We start from the raw sequence: 25,122 nt of genomic DNA on the forward strand, positions 1-25,122 counted from the left end.
CCTGCCCACGAAGCTCCCCCTGCCCCAGACAGACGTGGTCCAGGGCTGACACAGAGCTCCCTGTTTATTTGGCTTTCGCGAAAGACCCAGCTGCTGTGGATATGGCGGGACGGTGGCGGCCCATCCCCGCGGGGGCGCTCCTCTCCCGCTCAGGGGCAGCCCAGCCAGTACTGAGCGATGGGGCGTGGGTAGCGAGGGCGCACAAAGTCCACACGCTTACTGCGCAGGTTGAGGCGATAGTACTTGTCTGCGGGAGAGAAGGGCGTGACCGTCAGTCCCCCGGGGAACAGGGCCCAGGGCTCCGCTCACCCACCCTCAGCCCCAGCTCCGAGCAGCAGGAGCTGAATGGGCCCTGCTGGCCTCCCCGAGCATCCCCCAAGCATAGGGACAACCCTGCTCCAGGCTTCGGCCAGAGTCCAGGCTCCACCAGGCAGCCTGACTCCCCGTGCCCAGGCCCAGCCTGCTCCGGCTCTCCTCCCCGCCATGCGGCGCCTCTCCATGTCAGCCCCATGGCTCATGGTCAGGCCGGGCAGAACTGCAGGGCCCTGGGAGAAGGTGGCCATAAGGGGGCTGTGGGGGCCACGTTGCAAAGCTGAAGCCAAGCCCTGCTGGGGGGCTAGGTCAGGTCAGCTGTGAGAGCAGCTGGGGTGAGATGATGGCACTGGGACCCACCTGCCACGAAGAAGTAGACGCTCTGGATGGGCTGGCACCGGGAGCCCCCTGGCAGCCAGTCAAGGTCCATGTCCAAGGAGTCGGACTCATCCTGCAGCCAGTCCCAGACGGTGTGAGCTGCCGGCCGCCGGCTCTTGTACCTCTTGCGGTGTCGGCGGGATTTCCTCCTTCGAGCCCAGCTGCTAGCCCTCGAGGAGACGTAGATCCTGCCGGCCATGGCAGCATCCAGGTGGCTTGGCACCCCCCTCCAGTCTCTGCTGATGTACCGTGGTCCACTGGCCCCACCTGGCAGAACAGCACAGGGTGGGCATGAGGACTGGCTGGCTGCATCGCTGCCGAGGGTGCGGTGTCCCATCCGCAGGCAGAGGCTCACCCAGCGGGGAGGCAGCCCCGACCGACCGCAGGCAGCATCAGGGAGTGGGGTCCCCAGGGCCTCCAGAAGAGGGAAGGAAAGAAGCTGGCGCAGGGGAGCAGAGCCGCCCCAATCCCCATAACAGGGCAAGGAGCAGGCTGGGAGGAGAGATGTGATGGCAGGACCCAGCCTGCCACAAGGGGGCCTGGAGCCTAGCCATGTTTCCCTCCTCCCCAGCTTTCTGTTCACCTTCACAGCCTGGCAGCATTGGCTCCAGTTAAAACAGACAGCACCTGGTACCTGATTCTGTCCTGGTATGTTGGGGGGCAGGGGGTGCCGCGCCTGTACGGGGGGGAGCAGCAGGTGCAGTGTGCATGGTGCAGGCTGGGGACATGGGTTGTGGTGTGCAGGTGTTTTGGGGCTGGGGGGATGCAGCGGGGGGGCTGCGCTCTGCATGCAGCTGGATGCTATCACTCCCTTCCAGGCTCCCAAGGCCCTTGGGCCTGTGAATCTGCATTGGTCCCACTGAGGAGCACTGGGGTCTAACGTTCTCCAGAGCCGGATCAGGGGCCCTCAAACTGCCTGTCCTCTTTAGCACCTGACCTCCCAACCTGCATCACTTCCTCTCTGAATGGCCCTGACTCCAAAGCCCCTAGCAGCTCCCATGGCCTCTGGCTCCCCCCAGCCCACTGACTTCAGTGAGCTGCTTGGCCCGATCCCATAACCTGGGCCGTTCCTCCCCACTTACTGCGCATGGAGCCCCCAAAGAGCAGTTGGAAGAAGTCCTCCCAGCTGTCGTCCTGCATGAGTGTGTAGTGGTCGAACACCAGTGATGGGGAGGACACCTCGCAGTCCTGCCGGCTGGGCTGTTTGGCAAAGTCATATGCCCAGTAATGCTTGTCTGGAAACGAGACATGGAGCCTGTCAGGCTGGAGAGATGCCATCCTGCTGGACGGGGCTGGGGCCCAAGGCACAGGCTCCTCACCCTGCTGGCTAGAGCAGGGCAGGGCATCCCCCAGCACTGGGACGGGCTGGCAGTACAAGGCAGCTCCACGCAGCAGCCCAGGGGCTCGGCAGCCTTCATAGCGTAGCCAGGCTGATCGTTTGTTACCCGTCTTGGCATGCTAGGAACACTCCAGGCACTGGAGGCAGGTTTGCGGCGAGAGGCCTGGCTTTCCTTTCAATACAATACAGCTGGGTGCCATGACCGAGTGCAGCGAGCAGCCCAGACACCCCCTAGCTACGGGCAAAACCATGTTTATTAGTGTCTAAACCCCCCATTTCTAGCCACTCTCCTGAATTCTGAATGCCTGGAGCTGGCAGTGCCAACTTCACCCGCTGCCTGGGTACGCAGTCAAGGGCCCTGCAGCTGCTGGGCCCTGTGCCCTCTGGCTGAGCAGCTGGGCAGGGACTGCCCAGCGCTCTCAGACAGCATGGCTGCGGAGACCAGCAGGCGCGTGGGCAATGGGCTGCAGTGAGCTGAGGCTCAGCACCAGCTGAGGGCACTGCCCGGGTGTGGGGACCGTGCCCCAGGGGCACTGGGGGGGGGCACAGCTGGGAGGGGTACTTGGGCCAGCTGGGAAAGAAGCTCATTTACCTTTAAAGAAATAGACCCTCTCCTGGCCATGGTAGCTGTGCGCAGGGAGGGCGAAGGCTGCGTCGATGTCATCAGGGATGTCCTGGAAGCCGTCGGAGATATTGCGGGGGTAGTCGGGGTCCAGGGCACCATCATCGAAGCGCCAATACTGACTGCCCTTGGGAGACAGCCACAAGGCAAGGTCAGCTGGGGGCGCTGCTGCTGGGCAGAGCCTGCCGGGGGCCCAGGCAGCACGTCCCTCCCCAGAGAGCAGGATTCAAGAGCCACAGAACCTGCGGGCCATGAACCCACAACCCTGAGCCTGCAGCAAAGCGTCCACCCCCGTTAGCGCTCTCCCCGCTGCCAGGTAGGACGCTGGCCTGGCCATGCCCCGAGACACCAATGGGCTGCCTGGCGCACGCCCACGGGCTCTTGGCAAACTCCTCTGCCACTGTCCCACCTTTGGCCGGGGACATCAGCTGCGTGCCTGGCCTGTCAGCTCTGCCGCCCTCCTGCAAAGGGGAACAGGCCAGGGGGACGAGGCCTCGCTGCTCATCGGCGTGGCAGCCTGAGAGAGGGGCTTCCCAGAGGAGCCGGCTGCGGCAAGCTGGGCCGGCCCGGTGGCGTAACGGACACCACAACGGCGAGTGGTGCACACGAGTCAGGCACAGGCAGGACTAGTCCAATCCCTGCTCGCAGACCCACCTGGAAAATGTAGGTCTTGCCCTGACAGTTAATGCGTGTGAAGGCGGCATCGATGGGCCCCTCGATGCCCCAGACATCGCGGATGAGCTTGGGGTAGCCGGGCCTCACGCTTTTCTCGTCCAGTTCGTAGACGTATTTCCCTGAGCGAGAAGGGAGACAGGAGCTGTGAGCCCCCCGCTCCCCAAAAGTCCCCCCCGCTTTGTTTCCAGTCGTGTCTTCCCACCCCGAGTTCACACAGTCTGGAAGGCTGGCTATCTGCCGGGAGGGTCCGCACCACGCCGGAGCCGCTGACCATGCCGACAGCCCTGGCAATGCAAGCGACCCAGGGCCCTCCCTGCCGGGCAGCTCAGTTCTGCCTGCGTAGGGGACTCAGGCTGCCAAGGGCCCAGCCAGGGCCAGCTGAGCCGGTGGGCTTGATGGCATGGACGTCTCTGGGAACTGGGCTGAGACCCACCTTCCCCCACTAAGCATCTGGCCAATGGGAGTGACGCGCGATGGAAGCGAGTCCGTGCCCTGGAGGGGGAAGCCTGTGCAGCCCTTTCCCATGCTCTGAGCCGGCCCCCGCCCAGCGCCCACGGGCAGCACCTCGGAACGCGTAGAGAGAACCGTTCTTCAGGTCCGTGAACGCATCAAAGGGCTTCCCGCTGCACAGCTCCTCCTCCTCCTCCTCCTCCTCCTGCTGCTGCACCTGCTCCAGCTCTTCCAGCCCAGTGGGCACCAGCAGGGGGGCACCACTGCCTGGCACCGTGACCGAATCCGCAGCGGCAGCAGCGACTGGGTCTGGAGATGTGGTTGGGGCGTCAGTCCCTGTGTCGAGGGCCTCTGCGGTTTCACCCAGGGTAGCGCTGGTGCTGTAGTCCATGTAGTCGTCCTCAGGGAACGCAAACATGTCCCCGCGGGTCACTGCGCACAGGGCACGAGAGAGGCTCAGCACGATCCCGTCAGCAGCCGGGAGCCCAGAGGACGCTGCAGCCCTGACTCTGTGCTGGGCTCCTACTGGCTGGGCCAGAGGTGATGTGCCGCCAGAAGAACGTTCCCATGCAGCATGGGAAGAAGGGTCCCCTCTACACTCCTCATCCCCTGAATCAGTCTCTAGCCCCCCAGACTCCCTGCCCCTTGGAAATCACAAGGGCCTCTCAGTGAAGGGGGCTCAACATCAGCCTGCCTCCTAATGGAACATCCCACTGACCAAAGCAGCTGCGGAAAGGGGCAATGCTGGCTGGGCACTGACCCGGGGCACATTGCCACGTGCAAAGCTGGCTCTTTGTGCAGCCTGGCGCCCTTCAGCTAGCAGCCAGCCAATGGCAGCCGCAGGAAGCTGGGGCCTTGCTTGTGAGTGCTTCCTGGTGAGGGGAAAGGGCCCTGGGGGGCACCAGGGGGGGCAGGTACCTTTCAGCTTGCAGGTGCTGGCGTAGTCACTGCAGCAGCTCCCGTAGTACACGCAGAGGGCGTCACACTGGCACTTCCTCTGGGCATTGAAACCATCCTCGCAGTGGCCCACACAAGACTCTGAAACAGCCAGCTGGGAAGTAACCACAGCACCCCCGCCCTGGCCCAGGGAATGAGCCATGGCCCCTGGGGTGGCCAGCAGCTCCCCACACCAGCCACACTGCTAGCGATGACGGGCAGCTGCATTTCTGTGGCAGGCAAGCCCTGCACACTGCACCGGGATTTCACCCCTCCCTGCTGCACCTCTCCCTCCCCCCAGGACTTGCTGAAGTTGAGGGTGTCTGACTGCTCGCCCCCCTGCTGTGGGGTGTATGATGTGTGACTAATGCTGCAATACAGGAGACTCATACAGGCGATCTGCCTGTGGGGAGAGGTCAGCAGTGCCTGGCTGATCCTTTAAAGATCCTGTCCACAGAACAGGCTGCCTGGCAGCCCCGGCCAGAAGCCCAGCAGGCTCCTGGGGAATTTGGCTGCTGCTTTCTCCTGGGGTCCTTGGCCAGTTGGAGGCCTCAATAGCCCTAGGACTCAGTAGCCCAACAGACCCATTTGCTCTCTCCCAAAAACTAGCTGCAAGCAGGAGCTAGGGAACACTTTGAATTGGACTGTCCAGCAGGGAGCCCAGCCAAGGGAGAGCAGAGACTTACCTTCAACTGCAGAAGCCCCGCAGAGCAAACCCAGCATCAGAGCTGGGACCAGCAGCCTCATGGCGCGTGGCTTGTCTGACTGCTCCAACTGCTGCTGGAGCTGGGCTGCAGCCTCCTGTCCCAGGAACTCACTGTTTGCTTAGCCTGCCCCTCTCCAGGGAGAAAACAAACAGTCAGAAGGTCAAAAAAGCACAAGAGCAAGAGGTGACTGACGCCCCCTGGCCTCTCCCCAGCAGGCCTGGAAGGGGTCTGAAGGCTTTTGCACAGTACCTGCTGGGACCCTGCTCGGGGGGCTGACTCTCTATAGCAGGGCTAAACAAAACCCGTGCACACCAAGCTGAAGGCAGTGCCAATCTTGCTAGCTAGAGCCAGGTTTGAAACCCACTGGCTGGCGTGGGCTGGGGAGTCTTTTCCCAACACCTCGGCAGCCCCACAAGAAGGAGCTGGCTAGCGGGCAGGAGATGAGAGGCCTTTTCAGACAATCATAGTTTAAGGCCAGAAAGGACCACCAGACCATCACTGGGGCACCAGCTCCACCCAGCACCGCATCCTAAACCCAACAACCGAGACCAAGTCCAGCCCACAGGAGATGGGAGTTAAAACACTGTTCGAGGGGCCAGTCAATGTTACCAACTCACCAGTCACGCATGTGCCTGACAATATCAAAACCCAGCTCCTGTGGTGAAGGTTACGGGAGAATCTCAGCTTCTGTTTTATAGCCAGTAACTTTCTAGCCCTCACTTTTGCAGAAAAAAGTTTGAAAATCATAGACTCATAGGACTGGAAGGGACCTCGAGAAGTCATCCAGTCCAAACCCCTGTATTCATGGCAGGACTAAGTATTATCTAGACCATCCCTGCCCCGTGTTTGTCTAACCTGCTCTTAAAAATCTCCAATGATGGAGATTCCACAACCTCCCTGGGCAGTTTATTCCAATGCGTAACCACCCTAACTATTAAGAAGTTTTTCCTAATGTCCAACCTAAACCTCCCTTGCTACAATTTAAGCCCATTGCTTCTTGTCCTAGCCTCAGAGGTTAAGAAAATTTTTTTTTCTCCCTCCTCCTTGTAACAACCTTTTACATACTTGAAAACTGTTCTCATGTCCCCTCTCAGTCTTCTCTTCTCCAGACTAAACAAACCCATTTTTTTCAATCTTCCCTCATAGGTCATGTTTCTAGACCTTTAATCATTTTTGTCGCTCTTCTCAGGATTCTCTCCAAATTGTCTACATCTTTCCTGCAATGTGGCACCCAGAACTAGACACAGTACTCCAGTTGAGGCCTAATCAGCGCAGAGTGGAACGGAAGAATTACTTCTCGTGCCTTGCTTTCAGCACTCCTGCTAATACATCCCAGAATGATGTTCACTTTTTTGCAACTGGGTTACACTGTTGACTCATATTTAGCTTGTGGTTCACTATGACCCCCCAGATCCCTTTCTGCAGTACTCCATCCTAGACAGTCATTTCCCATTTTGTATGTGTGCAATTGATTGTTCCTTCCTAAGTGGAGTACTTTGCATTTGTCCTTATTGAATTTCATCCTCTTTATTGCAGACCATTTCTCCAGTTTGTCCAGATCATTTTGAATTTTAATCCTATCCTCCAAAGCACTAGCAACCCCTCCCAGCTCGGCTTTGTCCACAAACTGTACTCTCTATGCCATTATCTAAATCATTGATGAAGATATTGAACAGAACTGGACCCAGAACCAATCCCTGTGGGACCCCACTCATTATGCCCTTCCAGCATGACCATGAACCATTGATAACTACTCTCTGGGAACAATTTTCCAACCAGTTATGCACCCACCTTATAGTAGCTCCATCTAGGTTGTATTTCCTTAGTTTGTTTATGAGAAGGTCATGCAAGACAGTATCAAAAGTTTTACTAAAGTCAAGATATACCACGTCTACCACTTCCCCGCTATCCACAAGGCTTGTTATCCTGTCAGAGAAAGCTATCAGGTTGGTTTGACGTGATTTGTTTTTGACAACTCCATGCTGACTGTTACTTATCACCTTATTATCTTCTAGATGTTTGCAAATTGATTGCCTAATTATTTGTTCCATTATTATTCTGGGTACAGAAGTTAAGCTGACTGGTCTGTAATTCCCTGGGTTGTTCTTATTTCCCTTTTTATAGATGGGCACTATATTTGCCCTTTTCCAGTCTTCTGGACTCTCTCCTGTCTTCCATAACTTTTCAAAGATAATTGCTAATGGCTCAGATATCTCCTCAGTCAAATCCCTGAGTATTCTAGGATGCATTTCATCAGGCCCTGGTGATTTGAATACTTCTAACTTGTCTAAGTAATTTTTAACTTGTTCTTCCCCTATTTTAGCCTCTTCTGGTCCTAGTGTCCCCCAAAGGCTCAGAGAGCAAATGACCAGAATCCAGCATTTGGGATTTTTGAGCCAGTCTCATGATTTTTTGGGTCTGACTCACGATTTGTGACCACCTGGGGCTGGCGATGTTGACATGAGCCCCCAAGACATGCAGGGATGGCTGCACTTTAGGATCTGAGTGAAGCTATTTCCCTGTGTATCAGCAGCTGCAGGGCCAGTGACCAAACCACCTGGCACTCCAGAGTGGTGAGGGGCTGAAGCCAGGGGCCAGTGAGCAGCCTGGTTGCATCATGCAGAGTCTGGGGTCTTTGCTCACTTTCTCTGTGCTCTCCAGTTCATTGGGTACACAAAGCTCTGTGTATTCTGCTCCCAGAATTCTCATTTCATCAGAGCCTCTCGTTACCAATTAACATAAATTTGGCTCTTCCTCCTGGCTCCTGATAACTCCTAGCCATCAGGGGGCAAGGAGCAAGGCTCCCAGATCCACATGGGCTCAGCCTGTACACGCTGCCAAGGCCCAGCCGGAGCACGGGGCAGCCTCCCATTGCAAAGCTGGGCCCAGCTGCTCTGCCCCATGTGGGGCATCTCACATCGCTATAGCAGAGAGACACTGCACACTTTGTGCCAGAGTTGCTGGGATTGGAGAGACCGGGGGCTGGTCTGTGTGTGCTGCTATCTGCCCTTGCAGGAGTCATGTTTGTTTGTCAGCCTTATCACCCCTTCTGTAGGCTGGGAGACAGAGACAAGGGGACCTGGGAGCTCTCAGATCTGCCCCACCCTCCTGTTCTGCACTAGGAATGCAGTCGGCAGGGACTGCTGAAGGCTTCTCCACCAGACGAATGGGGTCAGCAAGACCGTAGGGACAGGACAGTGGGAAAAGCAGCGAAAGTCAGACCGGTACGGATAGGGTTTGCCAGTTACCTTTTAGTTCAGTGATAAAGGACTAATTATCTTCCGATACATTCACATGCACGCACAGACCAGCTAGCCACCCCCAGGGAGACTCACATGAGCTAGCCAGCACCTAGGGAGGCTCATTACAGTCCGTAGCCCCCTGTGCTCTGTGGACTCCTAGCTAAGATGACCTATTGCTAGCACTGGGTAGAAAACATGGGCCAGGAAACTCCTTACGGCTCTGCACTCAGCATCTCCTGGAGGCCTGGGACATTCCGATCCCGCTGTTTACTGTCCCCTGCCACAAGATAACAGCCCTTTCCTGTGACAGCCCCGGCTCTGTCCCTCCATGCAGGTGCAGGGAGGATCACCAGTGGCTGCTATGGCACCAAAACGTCAACTTGGATTTAAGTCTCAGGCTGAGATGGCTGCAGCTTGGCTGTGGTGCAAAGGGTTTTAACGGCTCTTTTCAGCACGGCCAGGCAACATCCAGTGTCTTTTGTCCTGTGTGTTTGTCTAGGCTAGGTGACAAAAGGAGGTACCAGGCCAAATCCTGCTTGCAGCTACCCTGGGGTAAATCTTGAGCCAATGGACTCACCCTGATTTACACCACTCTGAATGAGGACAGCTTGGCCCGGTAGCGAACGTGCATGTGGGGGCAGGGCCAGGCAGGCAGGACGACTCACCCACCTGTGCAGAGAAGGAACAGAGCAGCAATCAGCAACGCCGGGAGGCCTAGGGGCAGGGGCTGCTTCCTGGGGGCTCCGTGGGGACTGCGGAGGGGAGAGGGAAAGGCAAGTGTACTCTGCTGCCTCCTGCTCTGCCCAGGCCCCAGGCCAGCCAGGAGCAAGGGGCAGCCCCCCAGCCCCACGCCACCCTCCTGACTGCACAGGGAAGAGTCTATGGGGTGAGACCACGGACCAGCTGGGGGGGCTCAGGGCGGACCAGCTGCGGGGGCAGAGGGGGCTCTGGGTGAGGAGGGCCTGACGGGAAGGCTGCCATCCCTGCTCAGGGGATTGCCAGAGCATCTCTGGTGGCCGCAGGAGGAGGGGATGCTGTTGTCATAGGGACAGATCCTCCTTGTCGGGGCGGGACCTGAGAGGGTGACGTCGCCCCCGGGGAGATGGGAGGATGCTGAGCAGGCGGAGCCTGGATGGGTCTGGAGCAGGCAGTGCAGGGAGCAGCTGCCGTTCACTCACCTGGTCCTGCGAGCTCTGCATCCCGGCAGCGCGGCAACAGCATCCGGGTCTGGGAGGGGAGAACAAGCTGGCACACGTCAAGCACTGCAGCTGGTCCCCAGCCTGGCTCCACCCCTCCTCCTCCTGCCATTCCAGCCTCCTTCCCCCAGCTCCACCCGCTTTGTTCTCCATCCCTCCCGACTCCTCCATCTCCCTCTGCTGCAAGCAGCAACTTCTGCTCTCGCCCCTGCGAGGGCACCAGGCCGCAGAGCCGCTGGCCTGCCCAGGGTCCGTGCACAGCCCTTTGCAGCTGACTCTGTGCCCTCCAGGACGAGTCTCGGGCCAAGGCTCCCGGGCCCCAGCTGTGGAGGCTGAGCTGGGATGCTGCTCTAGGGGCTGCCCATGGTTCTCACCCTGCTCGTCTCCATCTATAAACTGTGCCGGTTTTTTGCCATGTCCAGTTCGGAGAGGCTGTCGGTGCCTGAGTACATGAGCCATGCATGCTTGTGGTCAGGGGTGGGAGCTGCCCACAACCATCGAGAAGTGTCCCCTGGCGTGAGCATGGATGTCCAGGTGGCTCTGGATCGGATCCTCCCTGACCTGCACCTGGCCATTTCCTCCCTGAAGCAGGCAACTGACCCCCAGGATCTCAGGAAGGGGATTGCAGAGATCTTCCAGCTGGTGGAGGAAGCCTGGGTGATGCCCACCCTGGGGAGAGATGTGGCCAAAGCTCTGTGTGATGTGATTCGCCTGGAGGGGGGCCTGGACCTGCTGCTGAACCTGCTCCAGGCAACAGAGCTGGAAACCAAGTGCCAGGCAAGCAAACTCCTGGAGCAGATCCTGGTGGCAGAAAACAGGTGAGTCTGCAAAGGACACACACCCAGGTGAGCCCTTCCCCCAGCACACATCCCGCAGAGACACATGCCTGATAACAGACCCACAGCCCAGCCCTCAGACATCCCCCACCCACTGCCACCACAGAGGACAGAGACCCCCAGCACATCCCAAAGAGACGCCCCCCTCCGGAGCAGGAACATCCCACACAGAGACTCACCAGCACAGACATCAGCCACCAAACACACACACTCCACAGACTCCCACCCCACAGTACAGAGACAGCCCAAAACACCCGAGACAGCCCACCACCCACAGAGACACTGTCTCCCTCACACACAGAGCACTGCCTATGCTCGTACAGACACTGCTTCTGCACACAACCGAGGCAGACGCCCCCCTGGCCTGCCCCATCTGCCCAAGGTTCCCGCCACCCCTCCCTTCTGCTGTGAACAGCGATGCACTCCAGACTGCAGGCTCCCGTGGCAGGGCAGAGTCATTCACACAACCGGGTGGCTCCAGCAGCATGTTCCATTTGTGTGTCACACGTTTGGGGTCTTTGTCACACCGGGCGTCCCCTGTTCAGGCCTCGGCAGGTGAGGGGGACGTACCCTCTGGGAGCCGGCTCACTGCAGAGGCTGCCCAGCACGGCCAGTAGCTGAGGATGAACCATGGTCACGATGGTCATGCCTAGGGCCCCCACATTGGCCCCAGTGTCCTAGGTGCTGTGGAGACACGGCACTGAGAGGGATGGGCCAGCGTATCTGACAGAAGGCCCTAAAGGCTGGGGAGGTGGCAGCCATGAAAAAGGGGCTGAGGCAAAGTGCAAGGGACACTGACACTTGCTAGCACACTCTGGCTCAAAACACGTCCCAGGCTCAGCTAACTAGGTCTCGCAGTTCTCAGCCCTCTTAGGAAGCAGGGAGACGAGGAGTTCTGCCCCTGACATCCACAGGGACTGGCTCAGGCACCTCTTGTATGGTCCAATGCACGTACTTGCGTTTGGTCTGACAGCTCCAGCCCTCCTGCTTGGATGAAATGAGACCTGCCCGCCGTGTTCAGTCACCCACCTCTGCCTGCTCACTCATTTAGCTGAGCACAGGTTTCTGCAGCATAGGAGGCAAGTTAGTGCCTGGATGAGTTTTCCAATCGTCCTCTCTCTTGCTGCAGCATTTGTATCTGCCTCTCCCTGGGCTGGGCTGTGAAATCATCTTCCACAGGGTGCATCTCATCTCAGCCAGTGACCTCAGCCTGCCAGTGGCTGTGCCATACACTGACAGCAGTGTCCCCTGCACCAGAGAGCTGCTCTCCTTGTCCCCAGGACACTGAGTGGCTGGGGCTGGGCAGCTGGTTCTAAGCCCTAACTCCCTGCGAGTTCAGAACGTTCTTCACCCAAGCCCTGGTGTCAGTGCTGCAGATGACAGGACCATGGGCCGGCAGCTTCACCCGGACTCTAATGATTCCCTCCTGGCTGCTGCCATTGGCCTTTCTGCCCCATCTGTGAGCTAAGCTGTTGGTTTCTCTGATTCCCTCCCCACTATCCCCACATCCTTTCCCTGACCCCTGTGCTGGCTGCCCAGACTCCCAAGCCTGGTTCCTTGCTCCCAGATTGGACTGTATCTGGACAAGTAAACCTAGGGTCTTGGACTCTGCGGGGAGGAGTCCGAGGCAGAAAGTCTCTGCAATCTGACCTGAATTTCTTGTTTTAATAAAAACGAGGAGTCCTTGTGGCACCTTAGAGACTAACACATTTATTTGGGCATAAGCTTTCGTGGGCTAGAACCCACTTCATCAGATGCATGGAGTTTTAAATGTTTTAACATTTCCTGCAAACCTGACAATCACGTTGTCTAACCCATCAGTCCTACCAGCTGCCCAACATGGCAGCTCACTCCAGCTCGGACGTTTTCATCCGCGATTCCCCTTCCTCTCCTGATCTCCAGCAGGTTTCTACCCAGCTGCCACTCTGCCTGAGCCATTCTGCTCTGCATGGACCCTGCTCCAGTATTCTTTGATCTGCTGCACCCTCACAACCCTGCCTGCCAGGGCTGCACTGTCTCCAGGCACCAGCCGGTAGTTGAGACTGACACTGCCTTGACTGTGCAGCTGAGGTCACACAGAGCTCCCACCAATGTGGGTCTGCATAGCTGGGTGTCCAAAGAGGCTGACCACGATGGTTAGGACTCGCTTTTCTGGGAGTAGATTCTAGGTACTGGGTAGAAGGATTCATGCTTAGAAAGTGAATGCACGAGGCACGTTCTTTGCAAACGCATCTGAGTGTGAGCGTAGTGGGACTTGCGGCTGTCGGGGAAGAGCTATAACATACATATTCAGTGCAGGAGCCATTTCTGAGAACAAGGTCTCCTCTGCAAACGCGGCTTGGTGCATGTACGGATCAGCACATGCTGCAGCTGGCCCCGCTGTGGAGACTGGGGCTCACCCAAATTTACAGCCTATTCTGCCCCCTCCACTGAGCCCAGTGGTAACAGCAGGACCCAGAGAGGCAAAGAGGTTAATTAGGAGAATGCATTAGGATGTCATTAACATGGGAGGAAACATCAGCTCAGAGAGTTTGAATTCAGCCCCTCAGTTTCTGGCAAGAGGGAGCGGCCGTTTGGCCCTGCTGTCTGACTCATACAGAACCACACGTCCTACATCTGGGCAGGGAGACGAGTCTGTTCACTCTGTTCCCAGCCAGCCCTCTTGCTGCAGCCTAGTGGGCTGTGCTCTGCCCCTATCAGATGCAGGCTTGGAGTGTGATTGCGCCCCAGAACCTCATGGGGGTGACACCAAGGTACCCCTCCTCCCAGCGTTCCCAGGCTGAAACCCGGGGATGCTCAGAGGGCACTGTGGTCACCCAGGGATGAGCCGCAGCATTCAAACTGAACTAAGGTTCTCAGCCTGCTTCCTGCCATGGCCATGCAAGCTGTCAGTCACAGCAGCTCCTACCCAGAATCCTTTGCAACTGTTCCCATGCTGCAATAAGCTCTGGATGACAGTGCCCTGCCCTAGCCAGAGATTCAGAGAATCCCCACGCACCTAGTGAGCCTGGAGACTGTGTGGAGGGGCCTGGACTCTGGATCCCAGCGCCAGGCTGAGTCTGCTATCTGAGTTGATTGCTGTCAAATTGAGCCCAAGGTCACTGTGAGCAGCACAGAGAACAGGAGTTCCCAGAAACACCCATCTCACCTGCACTGATGGGAGACAGGGGCTGCCTGGGTTGCATTCCTTCAATGTAGCAGGCAGAGTTGCTATCTGCCTGCAGGGACTTTGCTGACCCTCCAGCCCACCCCTCTGTGGAGTCCAAGGGCCAGAAACACAGTGGTGTTCTTCCCAGCCACTGGCCGGAGATGCGATAAGTACCGACTGCTCCAGTGCCCCCAGCCGGTGCTTGTACTGGACCTGCAATCCGCATTAGCCTATTGACGGCATGGTGCAGAGTGTGCGGCCCACCACACACCCCACACACTCTGTCACAACCTGGCCAGATGCCAGTCTGCTGGGAGGGGACCTCATCACTTGTACGGGAGCTGCACCGAGCCCTGGCACTATGTTTCTAGGGCTCACTCCCAGCTTCCGGTCTCTTGTCCAAGTCCTTCCTTAGGATGAGGGACCCCATAGTCCTGCTGCCCCAGACCCTGGAACGAGTCACCCTGGTTACTTACACATGCTCTCCCAGCGCACTGGGCTCCTGGTTCAACCCCTTTGGGGACAATGGGACAAGGATGCAACGAGCTTCCTAACCACATCAACTTTACTCCAAGAGCACTAGAGAGCTACAGATCTTTGCAAATAACCAAAATCCTGACCCTCCATTTCCTCCCCACCAATCTGATCTCTCACCTCCTGGGAGACCAAGGACTGGTCAGCATTTCTGGCTGGGGAGAGTCCCTCCTGCCTGACCCCCGCCAGCCAGTGCCTCTAGAATGTCATGGTGCTTGGCTCCCCCTCCACAGCAATGCCTCCCACCTTAAATACAGTCTCTGTCTGTGTTTGCCATGTGGCCGGACTGAGAAAGTCCATCTCCTTTCCCCAGCCAGACATCTGCACAGACAATTCACTCTTCCTTGGGCCAGCCATCAGTTGTGATGGCCCCAGATTGCTTGTCATGACTTCTCAGTTGCAGTCATTCAGCTCTGCATCCAAGACTTTCCTGGGCTGGGCACCTGGTTGGACTGCATCCTAACAGACCATGTTCTCATGGGCACGACCAGAACAGGGGGCAGGACAAGGACAAAGAGTCACAAAACACAGTGGTGCGCACAATTTGCTAGAACAGATGCCCCCACCCCCGTCACATGCTACACAGATCCTGGGTAGACATCAGGAGTGAGTCATGGGCACGAGCTGTGGGCCCCAGCAGGACATGCCCCAAGTAACCTATCCCTAGTCAGGGTGCTGGGAAGCCAGGAGGCTCTGTGATGTGGCAAGAAAGCCACTGGACAAGCACAGGAGACCTGGCTGGGGAGCAAGTGTCACTAACAGAGGCTGCTCCCAGCTTTCATCTTGCGAAAGCCCCCCATGGGCTCAGAGGCAGGTGAGAAGGGAAACAAGAAGCACAGTCAGGAAATGTGCCTGCAAAGCATGAACTTGAGAGCCTTTGAAGAAGGGCCTGCCTCGCAGTACCACAACGGCCTGGAGCAGAGAGCCAAACCCCAGCAAACCTGGTGCTCTGGGGAGCTGGGATGGGGCTGACAGACAGAGAGGGCTTTGCTGAGGGTTGTAACCACCTGTGCCAGTCAAACAGACAGAACCAGCTGAAGAACATGAGCAGGAACACAAGAAGTGTAACCGCGTCAGTAGGCACCAGGGAAGCGTGTCCTTACACATTCCTGCTCGCAGTGCAGACCGAGATCACTGGGGACAGCGAATCATGGCCAATCCAGCTAACATGCCAGGGGAAGGGAGTGTGGGACTCTGCTCAGGTGTGTGTTTATGTGTCTTTCTCCCGTTAACTACAGGGTGAATCCAGACCACTTCCAGAGCATTAACAGAGCAGGGCACAATGGGCCCTTCTGGGTTCTGAGGACCCATGAAGGGGGTTTGAATCTGCTGAGCAGGGAGGTGGCTGGTGGGAGCTTTGATGAGAAGATGGGGACAAGCCTCATGGGGGGAGGGGAGTCAGGTGAGGTGTAAACTCAGGAAATTCACTGCTGCTGATGTGATGGTCTGGGTTGGGGGAGGAGATCCCTTGGGAGATGGGTCTCTGGGCCATGCTTCCTCAGGGGGATCTGGGCGCTCTCTGGATCCAAGAAGATTTTTAAGGCTCTTCAGGCACGAGAACAAAGCAGTTCTTTAGTACCAGCTCTGTACGTATCTAGCCACACTATGGAGGGGCAGGGATCCTGGCAGCCAGTCGACATGAGAGACAGCATCCTGCCATCTGTGCCACCGGGAGGCATTCCACTGTCCGCAGAAACCTCTGTCCTTCCTGGGGCAAATACCAGTCTCTCAGTGCCATGTAAACGCTGATGGGTTCAGTCTCTGGTGACCCTGGCACTGCCATTCTCTTTGCTTTCACCCCTGCTTCTCTTTCTCCCAGGGACCGGATTGCCCGGATCGGGCTGGGGGTGATCCTGAATCTGACCAAAGAGCGAGACAGCCCCCAGGTTGCATGCAGCCTCTCGGGGATCCTGGAGCACATGTTCAAACACACTGAGGAGACCTGTTTCCAGCTCATTTCTGATGGGGGCCTGGACACCATCCTGTACTGGTGCCGCTGGACCGACCCCGTTGTGTTGCGCCACTGTGCTATGGCCCTGGCCAACTGTGCCATGTACGGCGGGCAAGCCAACCAGCGGCTGATGATCGAGAAGAACACAGCAGAGTGGCTCTTCCCACTGGTGTTTTCCAAAGACGATGAGCTGATCCGCCTGCACGCATGCCTGGCCATCACAGTGCTGGCCACCAACAAAGAGATCGAGAAAGAGGTGGAGCGGTCGGGGACCCTGGCGCTGGTGGAGCCCTTCATCGCCTCTCTGGACCCGGAGCAGTTTGCATGCGACTTGCTGGACAGCAGTGACAACAGTCAAGGAAGGACAGCGAAGGACCTGCAGCACCTGGTGCCCTTGCTGGACAGCTCGCGGCTGGAGGCGCAGTGCATCGCTCTCTTCTACCTGTGCATAGAGGCGGCCATCAAAGCCAGGCAGAAGAAAACCAAGGTAAGACTGGGTTTGGGCAGGGGGGGCAAGATTACCTGAGACAAGTAGATGGAGGAGGAGGAGGGGCACTGAGGTTGCATCCAAGCAGCCCTGCAGCCTCTGGGAAATGGGGCATTGCTTGCTCCCCCTGTGTGCTCACAGTTCTGCCTATTAGGGTGCTGTTGTAGTTCTGAAATGCCCATGTGCCAGGACTGCGTAGCATGACCCAGCGGGAAGGCACTAGGGGAAACAAGGATGTGATGGCTCCTGCTCCTCTGTGCCCAGATTTTCAGTGAAATAGGGGCTGCCCAGAGCCTGAAGAGGATAGTGTGTTACTCCACCAACACCACGGCCTCATCGCTGGCCAAGAAGGCTCTGCGCATGATGGGCGAGGAGGTGCCTCGACGGATCCTGCCCACCGTCTCCAGCTGGAAACCCATCGAGGTGCAGACGTGGCTGCAACAGACTGGATTCAACAAATACTGCCAGAGCTTCCTGGTAGGGCCGTGCTTATGGGGAAAGGGGCAGTGGAAAGGCCCTTTGCTGGGAACACACAAAGAACCCACTGTAACGGGTTTGGTCACAGACACCCTCTTGGGACTGTCACCTGATGTGCTGAAATGACCTCTGAGCCTGTTTTCCCTGATGGCTTGGGATTCCAGAACTCCACCTTGTTAAGCCAGACACGCCAGCCTGCTGCAACACAGACCCAGGTCTGGTCCACTCCCCCACAGCTGCAGGCTTTAACCAAAACTGCTCAGCAGGTCACCTCTCTCCAGCACCCAGCTCCCAATGGGATCCAAACCCCAAATAAATTTGTTTTACTCTGTATAAAGCTTATACAGGGTAAACTCATAAATTGTCCGCCCCCTTTAACACTGATAGAGAGATCTGCACAGCTGTTTGCTCCCCCAAGTATTAAGCACTTACTCCGGGTTTACTAATAAACAAAAGTGATTTCATTAAGTATAAAAAGTAGGATATAAGTGGTTTCAAGAATTAACAGACAGAACAAATTAAATGACCAAACAGAATAAAACAAAACACGCAAGTCTAAGCCTAATACATTAAGAAACCGAATACAGGTAAATCTCACCCTCAGAGATGTTCCAATAAGCTTCCTTCCCAGACTAGACTTCTTCTTAGTCTGGGCCCAATCCTTTTCCCTGGTACACTCCTTGTTCCAGCTCGGGTGGTAGCCAGGGTTTTTCTCATGACTGCAGCCCCCTTTGTTCTGTTCCACATCCTTTTATAGCTTTGGCACAGGGCGGGAATCTTTTGTCTCTGGGTCCCCACCCCTCCTTACAAATGGAGAAGCATCAGGTTTAAGATGGATTCCAGTACCAGGTGACATGGTGACATGTCCTGGGAGTCCCCAAGTCTCCATTCTTCCTGACCTGACTCACAGAAACACAGGAAGGCTTACAAGTAAACAGAGCCATTTACAACCAATTGTTCTAGTTAATGGAAGCCATCAAGATCCTAAGCCACCATCAATGGCCCACACTTTGCATAATTACAATAGGACCTTAGAGTAATACTTCATATTTCTAGCTTTAGATACAGGAATGATACATTCATACAAATAGGATGACCACACTTAGTAGATTATAAGCTTTGTATTGATACCTTACAAGAGATGTTTTGCATAAAGCATATTCCAGTTACACTATAGTCACACTCATAAGCATATTTCCAAAAAAAGCATATGGAGTGCAACATCACACCCACCCTGTAACCGTTTCTAATAAGGAACCCTATAGATACACCATCACCCAGAGCAATGGCCACTGCCACACCAGGGCAACATCTCCACCAGGCACCTTCAGCCTTGAGGAGAGCTGGATGGGACTAGGCCAGTGTCTTGTCTCACCAGTGCTGCAAGCCCCAGAGCAGGAAGCCAGCCCTCCATGCACACGCACTGCCGTCCCCGGGGAAAATCCCTGCCTGAACACAGCTGGGGCAACAGGCCACCATGTGTCACCTCTCACCCAGAGCCAGAGCATGTTGGAATTGCGGGAGCGGGAGTCTGGAGGGAGAGGCGGTTGACGAGAAGTCCCATCTCTGGATGGCAAAGAGAATGGCTTAGGGCACTGGAGCTTCCCCATGAGCCCCCATGTGGGCTGCCACCATACACTGCATGACCATCTCGTCCATGTCCCCGGATGAGCCTCCTCCCTGGCTCAGGGCTCCATGTGCATTGTACAGCAGGTCTTGGTGGACAGATCTGACATCTCCTCTCTTGGCAGGAGCATGAGGTGGATGGGGACTTGCTGCTGCGACTGACGGAGACAGATCTGCGGGAAGATCTGGGGATGGCCTCTAGCATCATCCGGAAGAGGTAGGACCCTTGTGTCCCAGAGGCATCACTGAAAAGACAAGTGGGAGAGTCCAGGTCAAAGACCTTCGCCTCTCCCCTTCTTTCCCTGCTGTGACAGAAGCATTAGAGGCAGCTGCCTCTGACCTCACACTGGGAGAGGCCTGGGCTCTTGGGGCCTGTGCCCCCCTGTGACTCCATCCTGCTGCCGGGGAAGTTCTCACAGGGTGGCCAATGCCACAGGGAGTGGCTGGATGGGATGGGGAGGGGCTCTCCTCAGCACAAGAACTGGGATGGGGCCCTGTGTGCTACTCAGAAAGCTGAAGACTTTCCCTGGGTTCTGCTTCCCTGGCTGCAGGTCCTGCCCCATCACGTCTCAATGCACAGATCTTCCACTAATCAATCAACTGTCTGTCTGTCCATCCCTCTCATGCACCCTTCACCACAGCATCTGGGAGCTCTTCTCTTCCCGAGTCCCTGCCTTACCCCGAGCCCCATCAAATCCCCTTGTGCTTACATCCGTTGACTTGCCAGGTTTTTCCGGGAGCTGACAGAGCTGAAGACATATGCAAATTACTCCACCTGCGATCGCAGTAACCTGGCTGACTGGCTGGGCAGCATTGACCCCAAGTTCCGCCAGTACACGTACAACCTGGTGACCTGTGGCATCGACCGCAACTTCCTGCACCGTGTGACGGAGGAGCAGCTGCAGGAGGACTGCTGCATCGATGTGGGCTTCCACCGCGTGCGCATTCTCTCTGCCGCCAGGGGTAAGGCCCTGCTCCCTTCTCAGCACGGAGGCCCTGGGGGCCAGTCTGGTCACTGGACCCAGCCAGGGCTGGTCAGATCACTGCGTCGCGGTCCGGATGCGATTAGTCTGGCTGCCGGGTGACCGTTCAGAGATCACCATTAACTCTTCGCTGCTATCCTCTCTCATATCTAGAAATGCTTCACTCTCCCCTGCCGTGCAGTGGCTGCAAATCCACCTCCGAGGGGCCCGACGTGTTTATCAGCTACCGACGGAGCACTGGCTCCCAGCTGGCCAGGTGAGTGCCGAGGGGTCGCCCCACTCAGACCCACTCCAGGGGAAGGCGCAATGGCCCCTGTTCTGCGTCATGGTGCTGATGACTTAGGAATGACCCGGGATCTCTCTGCGGACAGAGAGGGACAGCGGTGCAGGCTGCAGCCCCACTGGGCAGAGCAGCATCTGGAGGGGACAGTGCCTGAAGGCTCAATGAGGGCAGAGCAGACTGGAAGGGGAATTCAGCCCCCAAACCCTTTCCTGCTTCCCTGCTGGAGCTGACTTGCACTGTCCTCATTCTACACCCCTGGTGGCCCAGTCAGAGGCAGGGCTTAAAGCCTCCCTCCCTGTTAGTTCTGTGACAGCCCAGGTGCCTTGAGCCCGCGCAGGCCTGAGCCAGCAGCTACCGTCTCGAGGGCTGCAGTTGGCTCAGAGGAGCAGAGAACAGGCTTCCACAATCTCATGGTGCCCCCAGATGAGATGATAAGGATAGGGCGTGAACTGCAGGTGCCCAAGGAGGTGCCCTGATGGTGCTGTGCCTCTCTTGCTCCCAGCCTGCTGAAGGTCCATCTGCAGCTGCATGGGTTCAGTGTGTTCATAGATGTGGAGAAGCTGGAGGCGGGGAAGTTTGAGGACAAGCTGATCCAGAGTGTGATGAGCGCTCGCAACTTCGTGCTGGTTCTCTCTCCAAACACGCTGGATAAGTGCATGGGGGACCCTGACCGCAAGGACTGGGTGCACAAGGTGAGAACTCCTGGGCAGGAGCTCAGAGGGACTTGGTGGCACCGCAGGAGCGGGAGGGGCTAGAAATGGCTCTGGCTGCCATGCAGGAGCCATGGGCTAAGCTCTGGGCTTTCCCCGCAGGAGATCGTGACGGCCCTGAGCTGCGGGAAGAACATCATCCCAGTGGCTGACCATTTTGAGTGGCCTGATCCACAGGATCTTCCTGAGGACATGAGGGCTGTCCTGAAATTTAACGGCATCAAGTAAGTAGGGCGGGGCCCTGTCCCAGCCATGCTCTTGCGGTGGCTGCTGACTTGTGTGGAGTGCGGGCAGCACGATGCAATCTCGAGGCGGAGGGCGGGTGAGAGAACAGACGCAGGCTGCTGAACGTCACAAGTTCAGGGCAGGGGGTTCTGTCCTCTCTGCAGCTGGGACTCATCTCATCTGGGAGGTGGAATTTTCTTCTCCTGATCTCCCTTGAAATAATTCTCCTCCCTCCTTGGCATTTTGGCTCTTCAGCTACCTGCAGGCAGATCTCGTGTCTCCTGTTGACCTTCAGGAAAGCAGGGCAGACTGAGCTCCTTCCACCCCTCCTCCTGACCCAATCGCTCCAGCTCCTTCATTGCTTCTGCAGTTCTTCTCTGAGCTCTGCTAGCCACTAGTGCAGGATCCCAGACGCGGTCCCCAACACCCATGGCCCCGCGGCCCTTTGAATGGCATCCCAGGAGGGGCGGTGGTCCCTACCGTGCCCGTGGCCCAGGCTTGCCAGGGTTGAGAGGCACCTCGCTACCACGGGACCATAGCATGAGGGAGCCTTCTCTGTGCCGCTGGGGTTCAGCTCCCTGCCTCTGCTAGCCACAGGCAACCCAAGCCCTGCCTCTCAGCCCACGTGGGCTCTACCGGCCCTCATGCAGGTGAGCGATAGGACACTCCAACCCCCTGCAGTGTCCAGCCCCCATGCACTGGCCACTCGGGATGTCCCCAAAGGACCAGTACCCCCAGCTTCCTAGTGACCTGAGACCCAGCTCTGCGTCACACACAGCACTCAGGTGCTTCCTGAGAAAGCAAGTGTATGTAGCAGAGAGCAGAGATCCATAGGACAGCCAAGAGAAATACTGGAAACACGTAAAATCAACTCCTCACAGGCCTGAGCTCCGCTAACAAGTCACCCTGGTCTGATGAGCTGCTGCTCACCCCCTGCGCTTTCTCCCTGGGATGGCCAAGACCCTGCGCCTGCTGGCTGCTCCCCTCCCCCAGGATGTCTGTCTGCACCCCCAGATATATCATCTCTCCCCTTTGCTCTTCGCCTGAAAACAGACCACTGGTTACCTCCTCCTGAAGTCCCACAAGCTCCCCCTTACGCTGCCAGACCCTGTCACAGAATCCCCGGGCGATGCTCTGGACCTGCTCCCTACGAAGCCAGTCAGGACTCTGGGGAAGTCTCCTTTCTGTGAGCAGCCTTTCTTCAGGACACACAGCTCACACAACTTCCACCTTCCTGGGTCTGACCTCGGAGCATTCAACATCCTCTGCCCCTCCGTGTGCTTCCCACAGCGAGTCCACCCAGGCGGGATCCTGCACCCCAACTTCGGAGTCAGATGTGACTCTCAGCCAGCTAGTAAAACAGAAGGTTTATTAGACGACAGGAACATGGTCTAAACCAGCTTGTAGGTACAGAGAACAGGACCCCTCAGCAGGGTCCATTTTGGGGGGCAGTGAGCCTGACAACCCCATCTGCACTTCACTCCATGTCCCCAGTCAGTCCCAAACTGAAACTCTCTCCAGCCCCTCCTCCTCTGGGCTTTGTCCCTTTCCGGGGCCAGGAGGTCACCGGATTCCTTTGTTCTCCAACCCTTTAGCTCTCACCTGGCAGGGGGAAGGGCCAGGCTATCAGTGGCAAGGAAACAGGGTGTCGGCCATCCTCTGTGTCCAGACTTCTGCACACACCTGCCCTCTAGGGCTCTGCAATGATCATACACCCTTACCCCACCACCTAGATACTTAAGAACTGCCTAGGGGAAACTGAGACACCCCCACAATATTCAGAGGAAACATTAAGAACAGTTCCGCTTCGTCACAGACCCCCATTGTGAGCCACACAACACACAATGGCCAATGAGGGAGATAAGTGATGAGAACCTGACTTAGGGACGCTGCCTGTGGCTGACCTGCCTTTAGCTACAATGCCTGAGGAACACTCTTTCCAGTGTAGACAGACACATGCCTCCTTTCACAGCACCCGCACATACCATTAGCAAGGTGATGATGTGACACCGGGTTCCAGCAGAACCTGCACGTGACGCACTAGTGAGCTAGAATGTAAACACCAGATCCAGGGTTTCCTGTAACCTGCATGCCCTCTGCCAGTTGGCATTGAGGCCCTTCGGTCACAGGGGCATCCGGGGGGTCCGACAATGCCAATGGCCCAGGCACACTGAACAGCATCCGGAGAGGGTGGGGGTGTCTGATGGTGCCAATGGCCCAGGCACACTGAACAGCATCTGGGGGGAGGGAGGGGAAAGTTGGTCTCACAGTGCCCATGGCCCGGCACATCGAGCTCACCTGCAGACTTTCGAGTCCATCGAGCAGGGTGTGATTGTCCATTTTCTCCCCTGGATGCAGATGGTCCCATGAGTACCAGGAGGCCACAATTGAGAAGATTATCCGCTTCCTCCAGGGCCGCTCATCCCGAGATTCTTCAGCTGGCTCAGAGAACAGCCTGGAGTGTGCAGCCCCTCTCGGGCAGACCTACAGCCAGGCAGCACCGCCCCATATCCTCTAGGGGAGTGTTGTTCAACCAGGGACCAGCTTGCTGCTTTCCTAATCTGCATCAGGGAGATCTCAAGGCATGGCGCCGGTCCTCGGCCCAGCGGTTGAGAAACACGGTGCTGTGGAATTCCCAGAAGAGCTCTCCCCAAGTGGGGTTAAATCCTTCCTGTTAGAGCTTCCTGCTTCCAGGGCTGTCCCCTGGGCCCATCCCCGAGGGACCTGGCCCACTTCCCTGGCTCAGTCAGTGCAAAAGGAACGGCCCTTGACTGGGGCAGCAGCCAAATATAAACTCTCTAATTACCCTCCCATCCTAGAATTCAGCCCCAGCACCGAAAGGAAAGTTCTCCCCTTGAGAGCAATGACCGCTTCCTATCTGCCTCCTACAGCTCATCCCAATGCTCTGGGGCAGGGAGACAGCTGTTCCCCTTCTCTCCCCAGTGACCTGTCTGTGACTTTTACTAAAAACACCCATGAGCTGTGTATTCACAAGGGGCAGCAGCTCAGGGATGAGTGGCACCACAAAGTGCCAATGGGCAAGAGAAGCCAAATGAAAGCAAAGCCCTGGAGCAATCCCCTTGTTTTATGTCAGGTCCTTACAACCTGTCTGGGTGGAGACCTCCCCTCCCAGCATCCCAAACAGCAGCTCCCTCTCCCTCCTCCTGGCCTCTCACCACGTGGTGCCCATCACCATCAGGCTTGGGGAGCCTTCTGCTTCTAGCTCAGGTAGAAATCTTTCCTGGAGGCCTTCACAAAGTTCATCTTGTTTTTATCACCTGACTTCTCAGTTCTTGCCCCTCGGGCGCCATTGTAAAGGTGCTGTCAGGCCCATGCGTGCAGGGCAGTGGAGCGTGCTGCTGGGTGGGGCGAGGAAGGACGTTAGCTGCTGTATTGTACCTGTGGGATCATTATACACCGGCAAGGCACTGGGCTGTGGCTGTGCTTTATTCCTGCCGTCTCTGGTCTTCATTCTAGATTTGTCATGGCACCTGCTCCTTTCAGAGGGAGTTTGCTGACGTGTAGCCCAGTGGGTCTGAGTGAGCTTCCCTCTGAGCTCAGGGCTGCGCCTAGGCTGTGTTGGCTCCAGCATTAAGTGACAGGTCATTTCCTCACCTCTCCCCCTGCCCCCCGAGCCAGATCCTTTGCACATTCAAAATCAGCCAGCAGCTACTCAGTCTAAAGGGTACTGGGGATGGGGGCAGAGGCCATTGCCGAGGCAGACGGGTGTTTCCTGGGGATGGGGATGGGCTGACAGCAAGACCTTGCAAGATGTGGAGCCAGGCACAGTTGGGCCCTGTTCCCGGGGGGGTGGAGGGAAGTGGGCTCAGCAGCCTGTACTGCAGCCGGAGCTCAAACATGGGGCTTGTTTGCTTTACTTTGCCCTTTTCTGTGGCATCTGTGGGTGCACGGAGAAGCTTGATGGTCTCAGCTTGCTGTGCGGCGGCATGTACCTCACCCTGCACCTCTGCACACACAGTTTGGGTTCTATCCCACCCTCCATCT

General features: G+C 57.0%; 2 protein-coding genes across 4 annotated transcripts; one reads left to right on the forward strand and one right to left on the reverse strand.

Moving 5' to 3' along the window:
• Positions 1 to 46: 46 nt before the first annotated feature.
• On the reverse strand, positions 47 to 9,931 carry VTN (vitronectin). 3 transcript variants are annotated; one of them, XM_077836767.1, is made up of 10 exons: positions 9,840 to 9,931; positions 9,239 to 9,330; positions 5,399 to 5,542; positions 4,695 to 4,814; positions 3,891 to 4,208; positions 3,306 to 3,445; positions 2,622 to 2,778; positions 1,773 to 1,925; positions 673 to 957; positions 47 to 247 (listed from the first exon to the last, which is right to left on the reverse strand). In XM_077836767.1, the coding sequence occupies exons 3-10, from the start codon at positions 5,457 to 5,459 to the stop codon at positions 150 to 152; spliced, it is 1,332 nt and encodes a 443-aa protein (XP_077692893.1). In that variant the 5' UTR covers positions 5,460 to 5,542; positions 9,239 to 9,330; positions 9,840 to 9,931; the 3' UTR covers positions 47 to 149. The 3 variants fall into 3 exon arrangements, with proteins under 3 accessions (XP_077692893.1, XP_077692894.1, XP_077692892.1); XM_077836768.1 differs by lacking the exon at positions 9,239 to 9,330 and having other exon boundaries at positions 5,399 to 5,550; positions 9,840 to 9,871; XM_077836766.1 differs by lacking the exons at positions 9,239 to 9,330; positions 9,840 to 9,931 and having other exon boundaries at positions 5,399 to 8,157.
• Positions 9,932 to 10,112: 181 nt separating this feature from the next.
• Positions 10,113 to 24,700, forward strand: SARM1 (sterile alpha and TIR motif containing 1). Its single transcript, XM_077836512.1, has 9 exons — positions 10,113 to 10,675; positions 16,195 to 16,813; positions 17,078 to 17,290; positions 19,042 to 19,133; positions 19,644 to 19,879; positions 20,053 to 20,155; positions 20,685 to 20,874; positions 20,995 to 21,116; positions 23,476 to 24,700. The coding sequence occupies exons 1-9, from the start codon at positions 10,221 to 10,223 to the stop codon at positions 23,633 to 23,635; spliced, it is 2,190 nt and encodes a 729-aa protein (XP_077692638.1). The 5' UTR covers positions 10,113 to 10,220; the 3' UTR covers positions 23,636 to 24,700.
• Positions 24,701 to 25,122: the final 422 nt, after the last annotated feature.

This window comes from Eretmochelys imbricata, chromosome 17 (genome assembly GCF_965152235.1).
Source record: "Eretmochelys imbricata isolate rEreImb1 chromosome 17, rEreImb1.hap1, whole genome shotgun sequence".
In the NCBI taxonomy this organism is placed as follows: Eukaryota; Metazoa; Chordata; order Testudines; family Cheloniidae; genus Eretmochelys; species Eretmochelys imbricata.

What these genes read in the sequence shown, in the direction of transcription:
- VTN (XM_077836767.1), bottom strand. Translation starts at nt 5,459, where the DNA reads ATGAGGCTGCTGGTCCCAGCTCTGATGCTGGGTTTGCTCTGCGGGGCT. An exon ending in GCAAGACCTACATTTTCCAG is followed by an intron (nt 2,779 to 3,305) that starts GTGGGTCTGCGA and finishes CTGTCTCCCAAG; the next exon opens with GGCAGTCAGTATTGGCGCTT. An exon ending in CGTCTACTTCTTCGTGGCAG is followed by an intron (nt 248 to 672) that starts GTGGGTCCCAGT and finishes TCTCTCCCGCAG; the next exon opens with ACAAGTACTATCGCCTCAAC.
- SARM1 (XM_077836512.1), top strand. Translation starts at nt 10,221, where the DNA reads ATGGTTCTCACCCTGCTCGTCTCCATCTATAAACTGTGCCGGTTTTTT. An exon ending in ATCCTGGTGGCAGAAAACAG is followed by an intron (nt 10,676 to 16,194) that starts GTGAGTCTGCAA and finishes TCTTTCTCCCAG; the next exon opens with GGACCGGATTGCCCGGATCG. An exon ending in CTGAAATTTAACGGCATCAA is followed by an intron (nt 21,117 to 23,475) that starts GTAAGTAGGGCG and finishes CCCTGGATGCAG; the next exon opens with ATGGTCCCATGAGTACCAGG.